Below are 22,226 nucleotides of genomic sequence, written 5' to 3'. Positions count from 1 at the left end.
CCTTCCTACCGTGAATCCCAAACACGCGTTTCGCTCTTCATACCCCACGTGGTTCAGTCATTCCAACATCAACTTGCGCTGGCTCGCACGTCCAAATCTGCCGCCATCTTCTCATAGGCGAAAATCGTTTTTATTTATTTTCAGAATACACAGGTAAGTAACATCGTTGTTCCCAGTATCAAACAAAATAGACCACAAAATGCGACCTTCGTGGCAAGTTTGAGCGCGAACAGAGCGGCGGTTCGCTCAGGAAAAAAATTTGAAAGTGTTCCAAAATTATCATCGCAACATGGTCCTCACGTAGCCGGGCCGAACCCTTGGACCATTGCTCGATCTGTGAATGTCCTTGCCATGAATGAAGATGTTCTGGCGAAATTTAAGAGCGGAGAAAACGCACAGGACACAATTAAAAAAAAAAATCGCCGTGCAATGATTCCCCGTTTTATGCGAAATAAAAAAAAAACAGTAGTTCGCACGTGGCGTGCGAACTAAGAGATTAACAACCATGAAATAGAAAAACGATCACCAGAACGAACACCTAAACAGGGTGGGCGGTGTTTTTTTTTTTGCGTCCCCGTTATTTAGCGCTTTATATAATGCCACCTTTTTATTACAGTGACACTGTAGTTTTATCCCCACCAGCAACTCCAGGCCAAATTTGTGCGTTGAACAGTGTGCAAAATAAAAAAAAAAAAAACATTGTTCGCACGAAACGTCCGAGTAGGAAGACTTTTTTTTTTCTTCTTCTTTCCGACAGTGTTCTACTAACACATCACTGTTCTTTCCGATTGTATGAATTAAACCACTGTATTTGAGACAGATAAACGATGAAATGTATGTTTATTTGAGCCACGGTGCAGTCACGAACAGAAGTTTGACAAATTTACTTGAGTGCCTCTTATGGTCGCTCATAGGAGAAATAAAGTTTAATCGAATGAAAGTTTACGTGCGAACGAGGTCGAACTTATTGAGTAGCGGACAAAATTGCGGCGTTCACGGCTGAGTGGGTGGGCAGCTGTCCCGAAGAAACTTTGGCCCTTTGGCCCGCTGCTTCGCGCGGCGGGCCACCCTGGTGTGGTGTTCGATTTTGGTGGCCGACAGCCGTCACGAGTGCGAGCGCTGGGCTCACCAGCAGCGCGAGAAGCAACTGCAATCTGGAACAGAGCTCAAATTTCGCCTTGCAGGGTGCCCGACAGCCCGTGGGTGCCGCCGCCAACGACGTCCCAGAGGGTTTCAGCGGCCCCTGGGTGCGGGGACCGGTAGGTAGCCTCCTTGCGCGACGCTCAGCCGCCTCCATGCCAGAACTGGGCACCCGCGTTCTGTGGCACGGAGGCACTGCCCGTGGTGTGCGCGAGTGAAACGCTCCTAGCTTTTCGTCCTCTGGCAGGCAGCGGAGCAGAGGTGATGCGATGCACTACCGCTCGTTGCGCAGTATCGCTGCGGCGGTTTCGGTGCGGCGTTACGTGCTCCCGAAATCGCAGTACCGTGTGACATGTAGCATTGCCCCTGCACTGTTGCTAGCGGCGTTCGGGGAGGCGTTGTGACCCCGCAGGCCCCGGGAAGTCCCGGTCGTGACACGTCTCAGAAAGCCTTGTGGCACGAGTGAAGCACCGTGGAGCCAGATGCCCATTCCTTTTCTCGCCTTTCGTGTCACCTGAGCGTGTTCTGAACGGGGCCGTCGGTGAACAGGCGGTGCAGCGTGCCCAGCTGCGACCGTGACAGTACCAGCCGCATTCGTCGGCGCAGATCTTCGTCTTGTCAGCGGCAAAGTAGCGTGGCGAACTGTTTTCGGGGGGGGGCTCATCTGTGGAGCCGGTCGTTGTGCGTGAATGGGGACGCTAGACCAGTCCACGGGCGCTTCGTAGCTGCACACGTTGACATGTTTACTGGGTTGTCAAGAGAGAGCACTAGTGCATGGGGCAAATACAATTGATGCAAATGAGGTGGGTATTTCGTTTATAACTCCAGTGTAGATACGCATTGTAAAAGGGCTACGATTAGACCACTTTGAGCTGAAAATGCCTTTTGCTGTACCATAATTTTGTCGATGAATTCAGCTTGGTGGACCCAGAGTTAACCAATTTAATGACCTTCTCATCGAAAATATTGGACACTTACGCATTTTGTATGAGTTGTAAATGCCAAGGCATTAATGTCCGACTGAGCACTGCTTAGTGCTGCTTTGCTTTTTGCATGAACATAATGTTTTTGGGCCTTGTGGTTGAACTCGTGTGGGTTACTTTTTGAAGGTCCAATATTAGCATGTTGTCTGTATACCATAAGAGAGTGGCAGGCTGGGCAAGTTGGTGCGGTGTCATCTTGGGAACGCTCGTCTTGTCTGCTTCATGTTTCCCTCTTTTTCGCGCTGTCGCCAAGATGGCAGCATACCATAGTCAATTTGTCCATGGTATACATCCACAGTGTCTTCATTGTTTGATGTGTCGAGGTCGGGTGCAGTCATTGCCTTTCCAATGGCCTCGGTGGGGTGGGTTGACTCCGTAGTGCATGTTGGGGCTAGTTGGTGTTGCAACATTTAAGAAAAACTGCGTAGCAGACGGGGCTAAGACGAGAGGCAGGGTGGGCACAGACTTGCAACTAAATTTATTGGAAACAACATGAATATATGGGGCTCCTTGTACAAGGGCGCCAGTTTTTTCAGTGCATCATCCAGTTTAAGAATTCATGCTCATTCCCGCAGAAATTAACAGAAGGCTCACTGACACCATTATCAGCTCACCAGCGACTTGCTCCTGGCTGCTGCGCCGCACGTTTGTTTCATTCAAGAGCGGCTGACAGCAGTGGTGGGTAAGGTGCCAACCTGTTTTATTTTTTATGGACAGCTAGTGCCATCTACGGCCATCTACGCTCAGGTGGTCGTTTACACAGTGGGTAATGGATGTGTGAGCGAGCCTTCCATTGCTTTGTACAGGAAGGAGCATGAACAGGATGATGCATGGAAAAGAACCGGCTGTCGTGTGCATGTGTACAAGAAGAAGTAGTTTATTGACTCTTGTAAAAGGGAGAGGTTACATGGGTAGATATACCCAGACAAGGGTCCCATAGTTGATACTGCACCGGGACCCTTGGTATATCATTAGTAAGGGGTACATATTGATGTTGGTCGTTCCAATGAATTAGTCGTGAGTGTGAGGCCATCCTGTCCCTCGTCTCAGTGCCGTTGCTTGCAAGTGGGCTTCCCAGCAGTATGGTAGGTACTGCCGCATGCAGCACTGGAGACTTGCACAGCAGAACTCGATCCACGCACTAGGGGGTGCGTCTGAGCTAGTGTGTGTGCCAAGGGTACACTGCTTTGTCCGACGACTCCCGAGCTCTGCATTCTCATGAGTCGCGAATTCAGGATGCTGCACATGCACTGCAACACCCACCTTAGTGGGATGTGCCTTTGTTCAGCCTACGTTCGCTGGGCTGAACGAAATGACAAGCAATGTCAAGCTCTGGGCTGGAGATGCTTTTCCCAAGTTAAGGCCCCAGCACATTCTCTAGGTTCATGCTTCGTCAGCTGAGGAGCCAAAGGGGCATATGGGGCGAACGCTCGATTCGCATTTCAGAGGGTCTGATTTCCATGCACTTTCATATTTTCTTAATTTTTTTTCTTCAATTGCTTTTCAGTACCTTCAATGCCTAGAGAACGTCATGAAAGGGAGGGCTTTAGTAGCAATGACGAAAGGGAAATGTTGCCTCTGAGGCGATTACTTGGGTTATACAAAAATGCGGGTTACACAAAACCAAAACAAAATTTACAGAATTTATACAGTGCATGTAAATGCACATACTCAGAAAAAGAAGGCGATACGAGGTGAATAAACAAAGTGAATGCACCCACCAAAAAGAAAAATGTTCAGGAAATGTGCAGTGCACGTGTGTACACAGCAAGGGAAAAAAAACTGGTTACTGGGGACAAAAATAGCTCTCAGCTGCTGCTCAAGATGTGCGCATCGGTGATAGTGGCAGTTCCACCAGTGTAATGTTTTTAGAATCAAGGAATGATAAATAGATTTGTACGGCATGCAGAACGTTAACCATGTAAGGATGATCGGTGCGTAGTGGTATGCATGACAAACTAGATGGCAGTTTGTGTCCCTGAATGGTGTTAGAATAGTTGGTCTTGTGAAACAGATTTAGTTAAGCTACTTTCCCAACTTACCCGCACAAAGAATTACTGGGTAGGTTTAGGGCGAGTTTCGTAGGTGTTGCACTTGACAAGTGAGAGTAATTAGTTAAGGTAAAACAGGCGCTGTGGTTTTGTGCGGGTGTTAATGCGTTAGTAAGCCAGCTGCCTCACTTGTGTTATCGTAGCCCCATCGGCCTTTGTAGGAGCCATTTTGCTGCTACCGACACCGATGCTGGGCACGAGCTTGTGTGCTCAGTGAGGCATTGCAAAAAGCCTTACAACTGAGGCTGTCAGTAAAACTGCCCATTTCTGCTTGCTTTAAGTCCTTTCTAATGGTATCGATGTAGCTCAGGATGCCAGCTTTGTAAGCAAGAAGTTGCACATGTAATGTATGCAGGGCCCACCTGGGAGGAAAGCTTGCAAGAGTCAGTGCCCAGTCAAGGTCGTTGTAAATTCTGGACCCTCCGTAAAATTTGGCTTTTTGGGAAGCCACAAATGGCTTCATTGAAAAGGTGGTCCTTATTTGTAAGTAACGCAGATGGTTTGTGCATCTGCATCCCACTCTCTGATTGTGATGGCCTGAGTAGTACGAGCAAATGTGCCTGGACTGAATGGTCGCAAAGGTGGGAGTGGAAATCGACTCTGAGGTGGTGCTGCAAAGAATTTTGTGCGGCGTATTTAAGTCGAGCTCATGAAGCAATTTTTTGCCTGCCTTGCATGCAGGCGGGGCTGTACTTCTGAATGGGGTGATTGGTGTGAGGCCTGTGCTCCCTGGGCACGTCTCTGCCAGTTGTGAGCGAGCAGGGCCCAATGAGTTCCTTGGGACAGCCTCAGAATAGCTTAAGTTGTGGCACACTCTCTGCGTGATATTGCCAGTGGCCAATTTAGCTGATGCCTCTTTGTGCCTGCAGTTGTACTTCTTATCCTAACAAGTGCATCCAAACAAGAATAAGCAAGCAGCCAGGGGGTGCGGCCACATAAGAATGTGCGCTTGTGAAATGTTTCACACAGGGAAATGTGTCCAAACCTCACACCTACCGTAAAGTTCTGAGAGAATGCCCTCCCCCGAAACATCGCCCACCCCCTTTAGGGGTGGTGAAATTCACTAAGAGATCCCAAGGACTGCCCACTCCCTAAAATTGCGCTACATTCGACGCCTACGAACGCTCGGGAGCCCCATCCGCGAAAATGACCCGCGGCCGTGAACACCACCAATGTCTCAATTTTGAACAGAAGAGACACAACCTGTCGGGCTTTTTTACTCGATATCTCCACAGTTTTCATTTGGTGTGGCCAATTTTCTGTAGCTTTTCGCACCTGACCCGTAATTTCGCCCATCCTGTATTTTTCACTTGATATCTCTGTAGTTAGGGTGGGTGTTCTTTTGGAACTTTCCGGTAAATGCCATTTGTCTTGCATTGGGACAACAAACAGTGCGTACACGTGGATGAGTAAAAGGAATGCGCAAACACGAGTGCTGGCTAACAGGTACGACCTTTTTATTGCAATGAAAAGGGAGGAAATGGAGATTTTCCCGCCGCAAAACCTCAACATTAGCTGACACAACGACTGACGCAGTGCAGCCACACCATCGCCGTGCCCTGAGCTTTTCGCTTTTATCGAAAGGGCAACTGAGGGTGTGCTGCACTTCTCCACTGCTGGGGAAATTTTGCACGTGTGTGTGTCACAATATCGTTTTACTACCTTAGTAGCCTCTAAACACGGGGAGCCATTACCGGCCTTGCAGTGCACTAACTGGGAGGGAGTGCAAATGTTCTCCCAAGGTGATCCCAGCATGGCACCAAGTGTGTGACACTGTGCACTGCACTGTTGAGGGTGCAGTGGCCTCCTCCTCCCTGCGGAAGTGTCCAAGTCTGCCTGGTGCCTTCGCTGTTTTCAGCCCCCCTCTGAACCCGGTGTGGTGCTCAGGGGCTGCTCATCAGTGCTCCAAATGGAGGGTAACCTGCCGACAGCATCCACTCCCCTTTATTCCATGGGGGCATGACCGAACCATTGCATTCAACAAGGCGGCTTTGCAAGCTTCCAGTGTCTTCCCAAAGAGTGGCATTGTCCCTTCTCCCCTCAAAGACTGGGACGGTTGCGCATGCTCTCTTGCAGGTGTGGCCATTGTTGCCCAAATATCTTCGTATCTTGAGGGACAGCGCGAAACAGGGGGGCAGTAAGAAAAAAAAGTGAACAGGTCAAGCGCTGCCTTCGACTTGTTTATTATTGGAAAACATCAACTACATACACACAAACAATCCTCCTCCCCCACACTATGTGCCCACGCCAGCCAATGACATACTAACGTCACTGAACCGCAACACACTTGACAAAGCAATTTTTTTGCCACTCAACGCACCTCATCGGAACGACAGCTCTAAGAAATCATAATCTTTCTCATGCAGAACTACTGACACTTCGGTAATGCTATCGCTCCTCCATTTTCTGGGAAAGAATGATTCTTTGTAACAGTTCTCTTGTCTGATGTTTGTGTCTGTACAAGGTTTCTGTGTTGCGAAATAGAGGATAGCAGTTGTACTCTCGTGGGTGACAATGCTCAGCCAGACGTGTGTATTCTTTTTTGAGTGTGTTGCAGTGCTCTATCAGTCGAATGTTTACGTAGTGACCCGTCTCACCAATACATATACTTTTCCGCAAGATGAAGGGATCTTGTACACAACAGCCAAGCAGCACAATACAAAGGGTGTCATATGTTTTACTTTGCACCCTCCCCTCATTTTCTGGGCTTGTCCTGTTCACCTCTTTTCTTTGTGTTCCCATTATTTTGCACTGTTCCTCAAGATGCAAGTGCACCAACTAGCCCAATTAGCTACCCTGCTCCAAAAATCTGTAGCATGTCACACCTTGCAATTACAGACCATCCTTGAGGGTGTTGCAATTTGTACAATAATTTTCAATAGGCTGATCACGCTATGGCTCCTTTATGTCCCACCAGGTCATCTGGCAATCTTGAATTTTGATACTGTGACAGATCAGCTGCCCGAACCATTGGTGCTAGGCGACCCATAGTGCACTCTGGGGATTTTCCCACACAGATGACTGGTATTGCCTTGCAGAAAAGTTAACATCGTTGGGAGCATGCCTAATCAACAAAAAAAACAGCCTGAACCAATGCATGCAAGGGCTTCCAGGCATAGCATGTTCCTATTTTCTGCTACCATGGCTCAGTGGCTAAGGCGTTGCGCTGCTGAGCACGAGGTCGCGGGTTCGATTCCCGGCCGCAGCGGCTGCTTTTCTGATGGAAGCGAAAAGCAAAAACGCCCGTGTGTGCGAGATTTCGGCGCACGTTAAAGATCCCCAGGTGGTCAAAATTAATCCGGAGCCCTCCACTACGGTGCGCCTCATCGCGTGCGTTGCGTCGGCGCGTTAAACCCTACAATCAATCAATCAGTTTCTGCTACCATGGCGGGGTTCCTCTCTGTCCAGTGCAAGCCTCTGCCCCAAGACAGAGAGGAATCCTGAGAGCTGTGTCGCCCGCATGCACGCCTTCTGTTGGCTAGCTTCCCCTAGTTTTACCCTCACAATTAGCCATGGACATTGTTAGGTGTGTTTTGTAGCTCGTCTGTGTCCATATTGTTTCTTTGTCCTAGGACCTTGTGTGTCCCTTCGTTGTGGTCCTTGTCAATGTCCCTTTGAGTTTTTTTTAAATGCAGAGCATTTCAGTAACTCACGATGTCACCCGCGTTGACGTCCGTAGTCGTGGTCCGCACCCCTCCCCCTACACTATATAAAAAAAAAAATACTATCCGGCGCCTGGTTTCGATCCCTCGACCCTGCGGGCGGAACGAAATGTACATGGTTCTCTACCCACTGCACCACAAAGCCGACACAGAATGGGAGGCTACGAACGCGCCTTATATCCTTGACTCATTCAAACTACGTCAAGAAGCTGTTGATACAACGCATTTACTACCACCAACTCCCCAAACACTAAACGTTAACGCAATACACCCACCCCCTATGTGACGCATTTACTCGAGTCCCTCTCGCGGGGAGATGGGACCGCCAAAAACAACGCGTTGTGGACTGCGCAGTAAGGTGCCGGCACGTGCGAGAACCGCTCGCGCTGTTCGTTCCAGGCAGGGGGCACGCAAGCACTGCGAAGGCGGGAAATTTGAACTGCTTTGGACAAACCTCCATTCAATTCATCAAGAGAGAAGTGAGACAGGGAGGCGAAGAACGTGATGGGTAGTAGCAGTAAGTGGATAACGGTGCGACAGGCCGTTATGGCGAATCACTGCTCTGCATTTACGACAGCTTTCACGTTGAGTGGAATGGCTTTAATTTTTTTTTTTCATGTTGCTGTGTAATATTTTGCTTCAAAACACCGTTGGCGCAGACGAGTGAAGCGCATGACTTTGTGTAACCCCTTGTGTTCATGTAGTTCTTCGTCCTTGTCCCGCTTAGCGCCAGCAATGTTTCGAGTAAAAACCAACTATCCCCATTCCAAGCTCTTGTTAACATTTTGCTTGTTTCTCTGTTCTTTCCCTCCATATCTGTGATTGTTTATTTATTGTGTTGTCACGTTTCCTCGCCCCACCCGGTGGCGGGTTAACAGGCACACTAGCAAAAGGGTAGCCACCTTTCTGTCTAGCCGTGCACACCACTGGATGGGCACTCTCTTTGCGCAAAAAAAACTATGACTTTGACTATGACATATGGTACAGCCATGTTTAAATGTTTGCAGCAGATCAGCAGCGAGCAGAGTTTCAAACACATCCAAGTCATGTTGAGAGCACGCTGCATTCAGAAGTGGCACCAAAGTCACGCTGTTCGCAGGCTTGCACACGTTACCTCACCGCTGTGCTAGCTCGCTTCTGGGATGCACTTTTGTGCAGTGCAGATATGTAAATGTGGTCAATGGCAAACCGCAGTTTGGGGCTGCCCTTCCAAACACAATTCGCTGTCGCAGAACGGCAAAAAGGCACATGCACGGTACTACCTTAGCTGCCCTTATGTCCTTTGTCTGGATGAAGCAGGGGCTCTGCTATCAGCAAGCTGACTTTACCTTTTACTGACACAAGTAGCTTTGGCGAGGTGCTGGGGAGCCCCTCCCCCCCTCCGCACTTTCACACCGACTGCACACGACCTAAATTGCGCCTTGGAGATAACATGCCTGCACCCACTGGAAAGATCTTTCGTTGCACATCTGTTTTCGTTGGTGTCTGCAGACATGCATGGGTGTGCGGTGCCTATGTTCGTTTGACATTGAGTGTTGAAAAATAAACATTGGTGACATTTTTTAAAGTTTGGTGCTCCCGCTGGCCGCGCATTCTTTGGCGCTTTGCTCGCGCAAACGGGGGATCATGGTTGCGCCGTGACGTCAATAATGATTAGCAAGTGCTAGCGCTGTCTCAGCTGTACTTAGTTCTATTGCGCACGCGATTTTGGGGTGCGTTTTCCTGGAGACAAAAAAGCGTGTTGGAATAAGTTTCGGATATGATTAGGAGAATGCATGTCACGCATATAATACAGTACATGCCCAATTTTTTCAGAATACTTGGATGTGGCCGAATGTTCGGGAGCTTTCGAATATGCATTTCTCAAATTGAGTACACTTCGAATAAGGAGAATATTCTATTCGTATTCTAAATTCCGAATATTCGCACACCCCTGCCTTCCATCTTTACAATGGGATGCCGTTACAAGCCCACAAGACCATTTCCTGACCACATTAAAGTAGGTAAAATGTCTTGGCACTTCGAGGTGGGGGGGGCAAACTGGAGGACACTCGCGTAGCATTGTAAAAATATCTTGAAAAAAACAACTGCTGTGTGAACAAAAGATGTTACCCTCTTGTCTCTGGCCTCCTCTGTTCGCACAGCATTTGTTTTGTCAAAGATCGTGAACCAACTAGCCAGCAACCAAGTCTAATTGCACTATCCCGTGCGTGTATGATGAAGCACTTACACACTGTGGAGGCAACTGAACTCGGCAGTGGAAAAACCATCACAGTCCTTTGGTGTCTCTGCAGAAGTACGTAAAGTGGGCCCGCTACATCGCATGTAGAGTGAAAGCATGTTAATTCCAACTTCAATAATTCAAATTCATAGATAATTTGAACTGTGCGATTTGGTCCTGCACGTTTCCGTAGAAGTCTTTATAAAAAGCCCTTTAATTGGAATGCGAGTAGGTTCTGTCATGGATAATTCGAACTATTAGCCACAGCGCTTGCTGCTTGGTGCCTGCCAAACGGCCAGAGAAATGCCCCAGTGGACTACATGCGAGGGTGCGTCAGCTCGGGAATGGAGAGAAGAATGGAGACGGCAGGTACAATCTGGTAAAACCAATCTGAAATCCCTGTGGCGTATGTTACAGAAGATGTAATCTTTGTGGGCTGCCTTACTGTGTGCGCTTGTTCAGTGGTACGTGGTGCGCTGACAGGTGAGGACATAATTTCTCGAGTAGGAAGTGCAGAACCTGCCGCTGCCAGGGATGACAGAGGAGGACGTAGTACCAGTGCAGATGTCTGCTCGGAAGTTATGTCCATCCTCCTGTCCATCCTCCTGTTTTGAAGAAGGCCAAGATGGGGCCTTCCCCTATATTCGTTCGTTTGAGCAAACAGTGCTGGCTGTCTCCTTCAGGGATGAAAGTCGGGGTGCAATAACGCACTCCATTAAGCATTAACCTGTTGACGTGTCCTTCTGCTTCCCAATCGCAGTGTACTGTTGTTATTCTACACTTTCATTATTTCGAACTTTCACGAATTCTAACTGCGATAGCTTCCCCTTGTGGTTTGAATTAACAAGCTTTTATGATGGTATCTCTTCAAGGGGGGAAGGCCCATGGGAAGCCGGGAGGCAGGAGGAGGTAGCAGTCGCTCACTTTTGTGACATCAGGATGCTCGGGCACGGACACGCACGGTGTAGACACAGGTGTCGGGGAACATGAAAGGGGCTAAAGGGTGTTTTGGGTGGTGATAGTGTCACCATGTGCTAACTTTATGCAACACGATAACTTGTCTCACTTTGGTTCAAGATTTATTTTTTATAACTGTGAAGCTGCCAGAGAATTGGGAAAGCATTTTTAAAAATAAGCTTATGCCAAGAAAGTGACGTATATGTGTATTCAAACTCAGTACAAAATAATGGTTAGTGTCAGAAGCAGGTAATTGTGGCAACAAGGAGCCGTGACATGACGGCAACATGACCAAAACCAGGAGTTTCCAAGAGCTTGTTGCACAGGAGCAGTTGTAGTAATAGCTAATTTTTCGTTTTTCGTGAACAAATTTTTCTGAGCTGTGAAATTTTCCTTGGGTGCTCGGTATTGGTACTGCACTAAAAAAATTGAAGTACATGGTTTGTAGAGCAGCATGGGGTGAGGCCTCATCTACAGGCACTGTTGAATCAAAAATGAATTTGTACAAACCCACCCAACTTTCCATCCTCTTGAACCAATAGAGCGCTTCTCATAACTGTCAGTTTTCAAGTCTTCACTTGACACGTGGTAATGAAGTTGGTGAACCTTTGTGACTGTTCATGGGGCAATGCAGTCTTTTCCATAAAGTTCAATGCAGAATGAAGTGTTGTTGGGCACGTTAAAAAAAAATGTGGAAAAGCAGAGGACTTAGCATGCGGCCTTCGAGAGCATCGAAGGTTGGCTAGCAAATTGAATAATTATGAATGGCTGTGAATTTTGGTGAAATGACAGGAGGTAGTCAAGCTATCATATGCTAAAAGCGATCTAATCGGAGAGCAGTCAATAAGGAAATGAGCTGGGAAAGAGACGTGTGATCGAATGCAGTCAGTTTTTCCACGTTAAAATACGGGACTGATGCAAATAGGCAGGCAAGGCTTGCGACGAAAAGAGCGTGGTTTATTTGCTTGTATGGCATAGTACGCAGGGAGAAGGTGAGCAGTGCTATGGTGTTGCACCCCCCCAGGGTTGTTCCCTGCTGTGATGATGGTGTGGTGAGCGGTGACAACGGGAGGAGGCATGGAACCCCGGCTGCCGGGCTTCCCGACGGTGTGGGAGCCGTACACGGCCGAGCCCCTGGTGGACCTGGCCGCCCGGCGTTGCCTGCACTACCTGTCCCGGCTGGCTGAGCCGAATCTCCCCATCCCAGCACCCCTGTGTGAGCGCCTCCTGGTCCTTGCTGCCGAGGAGGGCCCCGCAGGTGAGCCGTGGCTACTGTGCCGAGTGCCAAGGAGCGGCAGCTGGCTGTGCAGGAGGAGCTGTAGGTTGCTGATTGCTCACTGGCGCGTATCGTCTGCTTCGTGCAATCGTTCCCCGTATAGGCGGGATGTGTGTCGACCTGGAAGTGATGTCGTCTGAGGGCAGCAATTGGTGGGGCCCAAGGGTATGCTTTGGGAGACCCTGGTTCATACGTAACAGTTCCACCAGGATTGGGAATTTCGGGACGTGGGACCATTTCACTTGGCACAAGAGGGGACAGGAAAAGTTGGCAGTGATGACTACAGCCCTGGTTCGGGGAACCTGGCTGCATGTTGGAGGTGGCTGTGCGAATGGAGATTGTCGCCTGTTGGGGTGTACCCGCAGGAGGGCGAACCCTCCACCTGTGGCAGGTAGTCTGGGATGCCCAGCCGGAGTTACTTTGAGTCGATGACAGAGCACTCTTGGTAACACGGTTGTGCGAAGAAACAATGCTGAAACGGTTGCAAACTTTGCCAGAACAGACAGTTTTACTTAGAAGCAACACTATACCTCTAGCAATACCCATGTAAATACTGAAACTGACTGGTACAGGGCTGGTGGCATGCAAGACTTACCAAGCGCTGTCCTTGCCTGAAGTGATATTTGCCGGCCAGGTGTTATCTTTTGGCTTGCAGCTGGAGCTTTTATTGCAGAAATCAGGTGTAGGGGCAGTGAAAGCATGAGTGGCATGTTTTATTTTGAGCAACAGTACCAGGTGGCGAAAGCGCAATGACATATCGGCTTGAAGTTGGATGACTGCATAGTAGCGCCAAGTAGGAATTTCACAATGCAGAAACAAAACCAAAACTGCTGTGAACTTTGCAAGCGGACCTGTGGTATTTAGAACTACAGTAAAACCTCGTTGCAAGAAACACTCAATGGAGCCAAAAAACGTGTCTCTTGTATGCAATGTTGCTAACATGGCGACATGGGAAAACGAACCAAACCGCTTTCCCACAAGTGTCTCTTATAACCAAGTGTCTCTTGTAACAGTGTCTCTTGTGACGAGGTTTTACTGTAAAACAGGACCTACAACAACAAGCTCAACAGCAATAAAACTGCCTAGAATCATAAACTAACATTACAGTCTCTACAATTAAACCTCAATGTAACAAACTCTGTAAAATTCGTAATTTACTTCATTACGTTGAAATTTCACATTGAAATTCGTGGTTAAAATGAAGGATTAATCGCGTGAAGCGGTACCTGCAAGCGAAAACGTGCTGGGGTGAGACAGCTGCGCATATTGTGCAGATTTGATACAAATTTGTTTTCTTGTGCCAGGCTGCTCGGAAAGCTTGAAAATTGCAAAAATTGCACCAAACTGCTCCAAAACAGTTTGAGAGCCCAGGATTTTAACGCTCTCGTCAGTTTCAGTGGGGAAAAATGCTTACTGACGGCATAATTTTCCAGCACCCCCAAGCTGATGCTGTTTGTAGAGGTTTAATTGATTGATCGTTCAATAAACAACCTGAATAAAATTGTCCCCGAGATAGTCCTTTCGAAAGTCATAATGTCTGGTTGCACATGTTATAGTCTGTGCGTTTTTAAAGTTTTCCCATCGAAAACCATTGCAAAGTCTTGTAGAAAAAATACTTATTAGGCGTCAAACTACTTGTGCAAGTTGATGAAAAAACGGCAATTTTTGGAGCGCCGTATCTCCAGAACAACATTACTGGGTGCCGCCATCTTGTTGCGGTGAAGCTTGGAAAACAAGGCCACCGGATGAAGCAGTTGCCTGTGGTTCAGGCAGAGTGCTCTTCGCCGATTTCTACCTTGGTTTTGGTTATGGGAGTGGCTGGGTGTACATTTAGTCGTTTGATCTGTTGCAGGAAGTTGCGCAACTCGAAAGACGGGAGTTCATCAAAAAAAATGTGGTGCCCCCAAATTCGGCGTGTTTCGGCCTTGAGTCTGGGGAGCAGTGCGCACTTAAATGGAAATTTCGGACTCATTGCGGTGTCATAAAACTCTGAGGTATTGCTTCCTTTCACAGCTAGCTTGCGAGCATTGGGAATGGGATAATGGACACCGCAGAAGTGGCGGCGCAGGCTACATCGCCGTAAAATGTTCAAGCAGCGTCCGATAGCGGGACGGGTTATTATTGCACTGTAGTAATAATGGCTCATTTATCGGAAGTGAAATTTAAGGCCAAAAAGGAGGTGGCTAAACATACCAATGTTACTCAAATTACAATCGTAGTGAACGTGCACCGTGGGGATTGAAATGGGAGGGCTGGTGGGGGCTACAACTAGGTCACCTTGCGTCGCGCAACTTTTGCCATGGCTCTACACGTGCATAAAGTCGAGTCTGGGATTACAAAAACAATCATTTCGGCATTCAGATGATAATAAACTGCCTTACGGATTGCTTTGTTTTTCAATTTGATATGTTCAACAGAACTCTACCCTATCTATGCATAGAGCCTAAGAATTTTAAAAAATGGTTTGTAAAAAGGTTGTGCAGTTCGTACCTTGTGATACTCTGGTAGAAAAAACTTTATTGAAGGGCGGTTTCAGTGTTATGTACGTTCAAAACCAATTAAAAAGTGCACTTTTCTCCCGTGAGTAGCCAAAAATTTGATTTTTTAAGCTCCTAAGGTGACATAATAAATGTCGTTCTTCTGCTCCAAATCAAGGTTCTTCTGCTCCAAAATCGAGATTTCGCTGCTCCGAAAACTGCTCCCAAATCTGATGCATCTGTCTCACCCCTGAACGTGGTACACATACACGGCTGGTGTACTGACATCGTGGCAGGTACCACCCGCTCAATGCGGCAGCCGTAAAGCGAAGCAGGTAGCTCAAACTACTAAGGATTGCCAGAAAGGAACTCTTCGCTGAAAAAATTAACGGCAATGTGCAGTTGGAACTTAATCGTCTACGCGGGCATCAGCATGAACCGCATGCAGCATTTTCTGCACGCAAAAACGCGCCGCGCAAGCCACAGGCGTGCTGACGCAGCCGTGGAAACTACCCGCACTGTGTGGGTATCTCTAGCGACTACTTCTAACCGCTCGCCAAAACACAATAAAAGGGCAAACGAAGTTGTTCATGCGGGAAAGAAGCTGTTAATGTGGGCGAAAACTGCACTGTAAAATGTCATACGCGCCGCTTAGGAAAGTGCCCTTCAAATATCCTCCACAGTGCTAGGATTAATAGTTTCTGGCAGGGCCTGTTTGTATCCCCTAGCCGCCCATGCGCGAGCCATGTGGTGCGCACCTCCCCATTGGTGCAAGTCTTGCTCCTCCCGCTGCTGCGCACGGCACAAGTAGTTTTTTCGGCCGAGGCAGAAGCTGCCGCCAGCGCGCAATTGCGGTCACGGGCATGAAACAAACACCCCCACTAGACTCATAGCGGCCCATAAATGCTTCGCTGTGTACTTGCTGGAACGATGAAACCCAACAAGTGCGAACGAACACAAACGAAGGACAAAGCGGCAGCATGCGGTGGCGGCGCCTTACACAGTTTATAGGCACTACGCTCGCTCATGGACTCCATGACTCGCGGCATTGGGCAGCCCGTGTCGCCCTTCATGGTTTATTGAGACTGCATTTCGGCGCTTGCGTCTCCCAAATATACTTGTACAAGCAAAATTTTGTGCCTAGTTGTCTATGAAACTTCGTTACATGGAAATTTTGGCAAACAGGACTTTGTTACACAGAGGTTAAAAATACATAGTGTGCATATGCTTGAACTTTGAAAAAATTAAGTGGTTTGTTACATCGGGAATTTCGTTACATTGAAGTTCATTACGTCGATGTTCGACTATACTTGATATTTTCAGCCGGCTTCACTGATTATTAGGCAGGGTGCAAACCCAGCGATTGGAAATTGTCTTATGATTCATCATTTGTGCTCTCATCTCAAAAACCAATCGCTGATGCAGAGTAATTATGAGCAGTGCAACAGGCACAAAATGATTATGAATAGGCATGCCAACGATAGAGTTAACTGAGATTTCCCGAGCGCTGGAGCAGTGCTATTTTAAGTATGCCCCGCAGAAAGCTGCAGTTAAAGGCAAGTTTGCCGATATCTTGCAAGTGCTGTGAATACTGTAGCACTTGCAGTAGTTTATGGGTGCCGAATAGGCCAAAGGAGTGTGTGTATCGCTGCGACATCTTGAGTACATTTTTGAAGATTAAGTACGGGTGGCTCAAGGTGTCCTTAGGCACGTTCCGTTGTAGGTGCCCTGTTTTGCCTGGCGTGCAAGAAGTGCCAGGCGCAATCTGCCGTGCCTGCTGGCTGCCAGCGCACACAATAGCCAGCGGCAAAACTGCCGCCCAGTAAGGGTGGAGTGGCAGCAGAGGAGGGCCGTTTGAGTCCTCCAGGGGGACGCCCTGCTGCCAGGTTGTGATGGAGGAGGCCCCTTGTGTTTGTTGTCCAGCGTGGCGGGCGGCGGTTTCGCTGCTGTCTGCGGGGGGCACCCCCGGCTGGACGCGGCTGGAGCGGCTGCGGGTGCCCGTGGGGGCGCCCTCGCTGGAGGATGCCCAGCTGGTCGACCTGGTTGGGGCTCAGCCCTTGACAGAGCTGGACGTGTCCAACTGCACGATCCTGACGCCCCACGTGCTGCCTCTGCTGGCCAGCGGTCCCGCCATCGCCGGGAAGCAGCTGCGTGCGCTCGCCCTGCCCATGCACCTCATGCACCACCTGCAGGACGACGCCAGGTGCGGTCCTCCGGCCTGGAAGAGCTCTTTTCGGCTGCCATTGTTTCAGGGGTCATCTGGATGCGCAGCAGCCATGGCTGAATCAGGTTTTTCTCTCCGCTAGTTGCAGGCCTATCGCCTCGACTGGCTGTTTATGTAAGCTCCTTGGAACAGTGATAAATTGGCGACATTTTTACTTTCTCGAGTTTAATGGTGTGTTAGACAGAAATCAGACGGGCTTCAGGTGTGGAAGATCAACTGCAGATAGTCTGGTTGCTTTTGAATCGTACAGGAAAGACGCCTTCGTGCATAAACAACACTGCTTCTCTGTGTTCTTTGACATGGAGAAGGCTTATGATAGAAAATGGTGATACGGTATATTGCTAGATTTGCGGTTGTTTGGCCTTAATGGCGTTATGCTCAATGTTAATCAAACTGTGAAACAGCGCTTTAAACGAGGACAGCGAGAGAAGAAGACACAGACACTAGACACAGACAAGACACAGACACAATTCTCTCGCTGTCCTCGTTTAAAGCGCTGTTTCACAGTTTAATTATGAACCAACTAGCCCAAACCCAAACTTTAGCTCAATGTTAAGGACTATCTGTCTGATAGCTCATGTCATGTTTGTGGGGGTAATGTGCTGTCTAAAACCTTTGTTCCAAGAAAATGGTGTACCCCAGGAGGAATGGGGAGCTGTGCACTTTTCATTACTAAAATAAGTTACTAAAAAATGTTCTACCTCGAACTGTCTCGTTCTCCACTTACGTTGACGACATTCAAGTTAGTTTTAAGTCCTGTAACTCATCTATGTGTGAACACCAAATCCAATTAAGGGTCAACAAACTGGTTGCTTGGGCTGAGCAAAATGGGTTTACGTTTAATGCTGCTGCTGAGGTATTTTCCAGGCAACGCACCGTCCATCCCCTTCCCTGTATTATGTTACAAGGTCAGCCCATACCAGGGAAAAATGAGCGCAAGTTTCTGGGTATTTTACTTGACCACAAACTCACATTCATACCGTGCATTACTGAATAACTAAAAGTGAAATGCCCAGAAATGATAAGCATTTTAAAGCTACTAGTCCATCACTTTTGGGGAGCAACACAAAGTGTCTGCTCGCACTTGCAAATAGCCTAGTAGGGTCAAGGATGAACTATGGATGTATTGTATACCAGTCTGCAGCAAAAACAGGTCTGAAAATATCGGACCTAGTGCTTCGCTTGGCCACAGGTGCATATCGAACAAGCCCCATTCCATCCGTTCACGTTGAATCCTATCAGTGGTCTGTCTGTAAGCCTGGTCTACGTGGCACGATTTTTCCTGTGAATTCACAGATGCACCGCCACTCGTGCGGCAAAACGACCTTTTTTCGTTGCTGTGGCAACAAAAGCTTGGAACGGTCGAGCATCCCTCATGAACGCTGCTCGTGCGGCCTAGAGGGGCCGGACCTGCAGCCAGTAGAAACAAGCTAGGTGAACACCATCTGCACGCTTGGCAACCACATGGTGCTGCTTATGTAAATGCGGCAGAAGCGTGGGCGCACTGAAACACAGCATTCGCAACACGATGCCGCGTGCTGTTTTCAGCGAAAGCTTAATAGGGGAAGTGGGAAAAAGGCCCTATCTATGGAATACGGAAGAACCCAAGTACAGAATAACCCAACAAGAACCGTCCGAGGTGTACCGAGGTACAGTGTTTTAAATGCAGAGCATTTTAGTAACTCACGATGTCACCCGCGTTGGCGTCCGTAGTCCACATCACTACGTAGTCCGCACCCTACACTATATAAAGAAATAATACCTTCCGGCGCCAGGTTTCGATCCCACGACCCTGCGGGCGGAACGCAAGGTACACGGCACTTTACCGACTGCTCCACGGAGCCGACACAGAATGGAAGGTTACGCACGCGCCTTATATCCTTGACTCATTCAACCGTCGGCCACAGGTGCGCCCTCTCCCCCGCGTCCTCCTCGCCTTCTCTCCGCTCGCAACACCCTCTCTCGCCGCGTTCGGTTCGCGTTCATGTGGTGGCGCGATTTCGGCGCTATAACACTCTCTCGCGAAGGGCATTGGATTGGATTGGATTGGCTTGGATTGGATTTGGATTGGATTAAAGTGGATTGTGTTGGATTGTGTTGCGTCATAGCCGCGCCACGTTGCGTCGTAGCCTCTCCACGTTGCGTAATAGCCGCGGCAGGGGGTTCACGGCACGTTTCACGTTTCACCATCGACTTCATCGACAATGTCTACGCTGGAAGACAACAATTACAACAACAACAACCAATAAGTAATCCATAAGACTTGCAGGCACGCCCCCCGCGGAAATGCTCTGCATTTGATCGTGCCCCTCGCGAGGGGGATGTTTTAAATGCAGAGCATTTCAGTAACTCACGATGTCACCCGCGTTGGCGTCCGTAGTCCGCATCACTACGTAGTCCGCACCCTACACTATATAAAGAAATAATACCTTCCGGCGCCAGGTTTCGATCCCACGACTCTGCGGGCGGAACGCAAGGTACACGGCACTTTGCCGACTGCTCCACGGAGCCGACACAGAATGGAAGGTTACGCACGCACCTTATATCCTTGACTCATTCAACCGTCGGCCACAGGTGCGCCCTCTCCCCCGCGTCCTCCTCGCCTTCTCTCCGCTCGCAACACCCTCTCTCGCCGCGTTCGGTTCGCGTTCATGTGGTGGCGCGATTTCGGCGCTATAACACTCTCTCGCGAAGGGCATTGGATTGGATTGGATTGGATTGGCTTGGATTGGATTTGGATTGGGTTGGATTATCTCTTTCGGGACCGCTCCATAGGCCATCGATCACATATGATCGATGGTTTCACGAGCCTGCAGAATAAAAATTTTCGCTCGATGGAACACCTAGCGACATCTAGGAGATAGTTTGAAAACTATAGTTTTCTCTTTTGTGAAGTTTCTTTTTTTATCGCCAGGCGGCACTGCATCAGATATTTTATTCTGACGGGCAGTGGTTTCGAATGTAAACAAACATGGTGTCATACTCGGGCGAGCGCGATAAGAAATCCGCCTCATCTCATCTCGCATATCTTCGCCTTCTACTGTGGATTTTAACGATGAGAGTGGCAATGAAGAGTCGGAATACGGCTTGTGGGATATATGCGGGGTTCCTCGGGGGCCTTAGCCAGTCCTGGCGTAAGCCACCACGCTAGCTCCCGGCGTGTCAACCACGCGGGCTCCCATGGCTACGGCAGCCCAGCGAGGTTCGCCGATACGAGAACACAGTAGACAGTAGTGCCGAAGCACAGCCGTTTATTTGGGGAATCCCAAAGCATGCGAGCACAGGGCTCGACGGCGTTCACGAATCACGCCGTCCGGGTCGTGACCGCGAACGGGAGGCAGGCACTCACGGCGCGCGACAAACAAAGCTCCCACCTGAGACACAAGTATCCATCACCGCCGCCATGTTCCGCCGATCTCGTCCCGACCGGGTCTCCGACGAGACTCTCCTTCTCCCGTGCGCCCACGCTCGCGCCGCCCGCGCCCGCGCGCCTATCCCCGCACACATCGGTGGCGCCATCTCTCGGGGGACGCCGACGAACCAGCGGAGCGCCGGACCGGTTCCAGCGCACAAGCGTCTCTCCCGAAGCGCGCGCTGGCTCGGGATCGCAGGTCGCGGTTATCCACGATTCCCACACTCCTCCCCCCTAAAACTGGACGCCACTTGAGCTCGAGTGACGCCACGGTGCACCACACTCGTCACGTCTCAAGTCAGCAAAACAGCCACCGAACGCCACTCCACACCAAAGTTCGCCACACGATGCCGCCGTCGCGATGCTCGCCTCACAAACCCGCAAACACATTGCAATGGTTCCAAGTCTCTCGCGGTTGGGCAGCACAGCAGGTTGGCAGGCCCAGGGGTAGCTGCAGCCGCAGCCGACGAACGCCGGGGTCGCGCCATGATGCGACCCCAACTCCCAGCTCGAGGCAGCAACAGGAACGGCCGCGCCCACTGCGGCTGCCCGAAGGGATCGCGCCGCTCGCGTAGGCGCCAGATACCGCCGCCTCCTGGGTTCCGTGGCCGCTTCGGCCGCAGGGCCTCCCGAACGGTTGGCTGCCGCCCGGCAGGCCGGAGCAGCAACTGGAGTAGCAGCTCCACGAACCGCGCTCGGCCCCGCCGGTGGTTCAGCAGGCCATCCTCGCTGTCCGTGGCAGTGGTGACTGGCGTGGCTCCCGGTGGTATCCGTATGCTGCAGGTCTCGCTCTCACCGTCCAGTTTAAACGATTCCCGAACTTGAAGTGGGGAGCAGCGGGACTCCGCAATCTCCTGTGACTGGCCGGAAACCTTATCGACGATCTCGCCAAATAGGGTAACAAAGATGCCCGAGGGGACTCCCCCTTGCACGTTCGCTTGCTCGCGGAATCACGAGTCCGGCAACTGTGCTCCAGCCGCCACCCCCGCCTGGAGGCAGCTCGCCTGACTATTACGGGTTGTCGGCATCGAAACGCCCGTCCGAGCTATTTCGGCCTGGTGCGTTGGTCGGCAAAGCAGCGTCAGCATCAAGCAGGCGGGCTCCTGCAACTCACTCGCAGCAATACAAGCTGCCGTAGAGCCAGCGCCAACCGCAATACCAGCGGCTTACGGGCGCAAATCACCGGTATAGGTCGCCTGAGAGTCCGTCTCTTACTAAGACTGGCGATCTCTCGCGACCAACGAGCCCGCTGCCGAGCCGCGCGAAGCTCTTACTGCCTAAACGCAATCTCGAGCGGAGTCTTCACGGCATCGACAGGCACGCACTCCGGAAGCGCGGAGACAACGGTGCCATTGCTCCCGCTTCCCCCCGCAGCGAGAGGAGACTGATTCTTCAGCGATCCCCCTCGCTCTTTGTCAGGCGTCAAATCGGCAAACACTCCGCCTCGGACTCGAAGCGCAGTAGCGGCGGGCTCATCGTGCGGCTTGCGAACTCCCAAACACCGCACCCTCGCTCGGTAGTGTCCGCCGCGCCTGGGGGAAACTTCAACCGGCGCCGCCGGTGCGACTGCGCGGGGACGGCGCTACGAGGAAGGCGACCCGCCGCCATGTTGGAACAAGGCCTACGCACCTCCCGTCTCGCAAGCGGGCCGCGACTGCGGTGCTCGGAGGTATCCTACTGACTCACCGCCTGGTGCGTGTAGGAAGGTTTAGGCATTTGCCGTCACGGCTGTATCGGGCATCCTAACTGTCTGCCTGCAACCGACTGGCGCGAGGCGTTTCGTCCGAAGTCTTCCGGACAAAGGGTAGCGGGCTACGACTGCA

The 22,226-nt window shown here is 50.2% G+C and overlaps 1 protein-coding gene across 2 annotated transcripts in view; it reads left to right on the top strand.

Annotated features, from left to right (window-relative positions):
- The first annotated feature begins 1,040 nt into the window (after nucleotides 1–1,040).
- The window catches only part of LOC144176736 (protein zer-1 homolog), a 117,579-nt gene continuing 96,393 nt past the window's right edge, over nucleotides 1,041–22,226 (top strand). Inside the window, exons 1-3 of one of the 2 annotated variants that reach the window (XM_077705227.1) lie at nucleotides 1,041–1,259; nucleotides 12,039–12,272; nucleotides 16,691–16,970. In XM_077705227.1, the coding sequence (XP_077561353.1) occupies nucleotides 12,092–12,272; nucleotides 16,691–16,970 (461 nt within the window). In that variant the 5' untranslated portion in view covers nucleotides 1,041–1,259; nucleotides 12,039–12,091. Of the gene's footprint in view, nucleotides 1,260–1,924; nucleotides 1,944–12,038; nucleotides 12,273–16,690; nucleotides 16,971–22,226 lie in introns of those variants that run through there. The other variant, XM_077705228.1, reaches the window with a different exon arrangement.

The sequence above is a fragment of the Haemaphysalis longicornis genome, unplaced genomic scaffold (genome assembly GCF_048455015.1).
Source record: "Haemaphysalis longicornis isolate Haplotype H1 unplaced genomic scaffold, Haemaphysalis longicornis Haplotype H1 scaffold_1, whole genome shotgun sequence".
In the NCBI taxonomy this organism is placed as follows: Eukaryota; Metazoa; Arthropoda; class Arachnida; order Ixodida; family Ixodidae; genus Haemaphysalis; species Haemaphysalis longicornis.
This window is presented reverse-complemented; position numbering and strand designations above follow the sequence as displayed.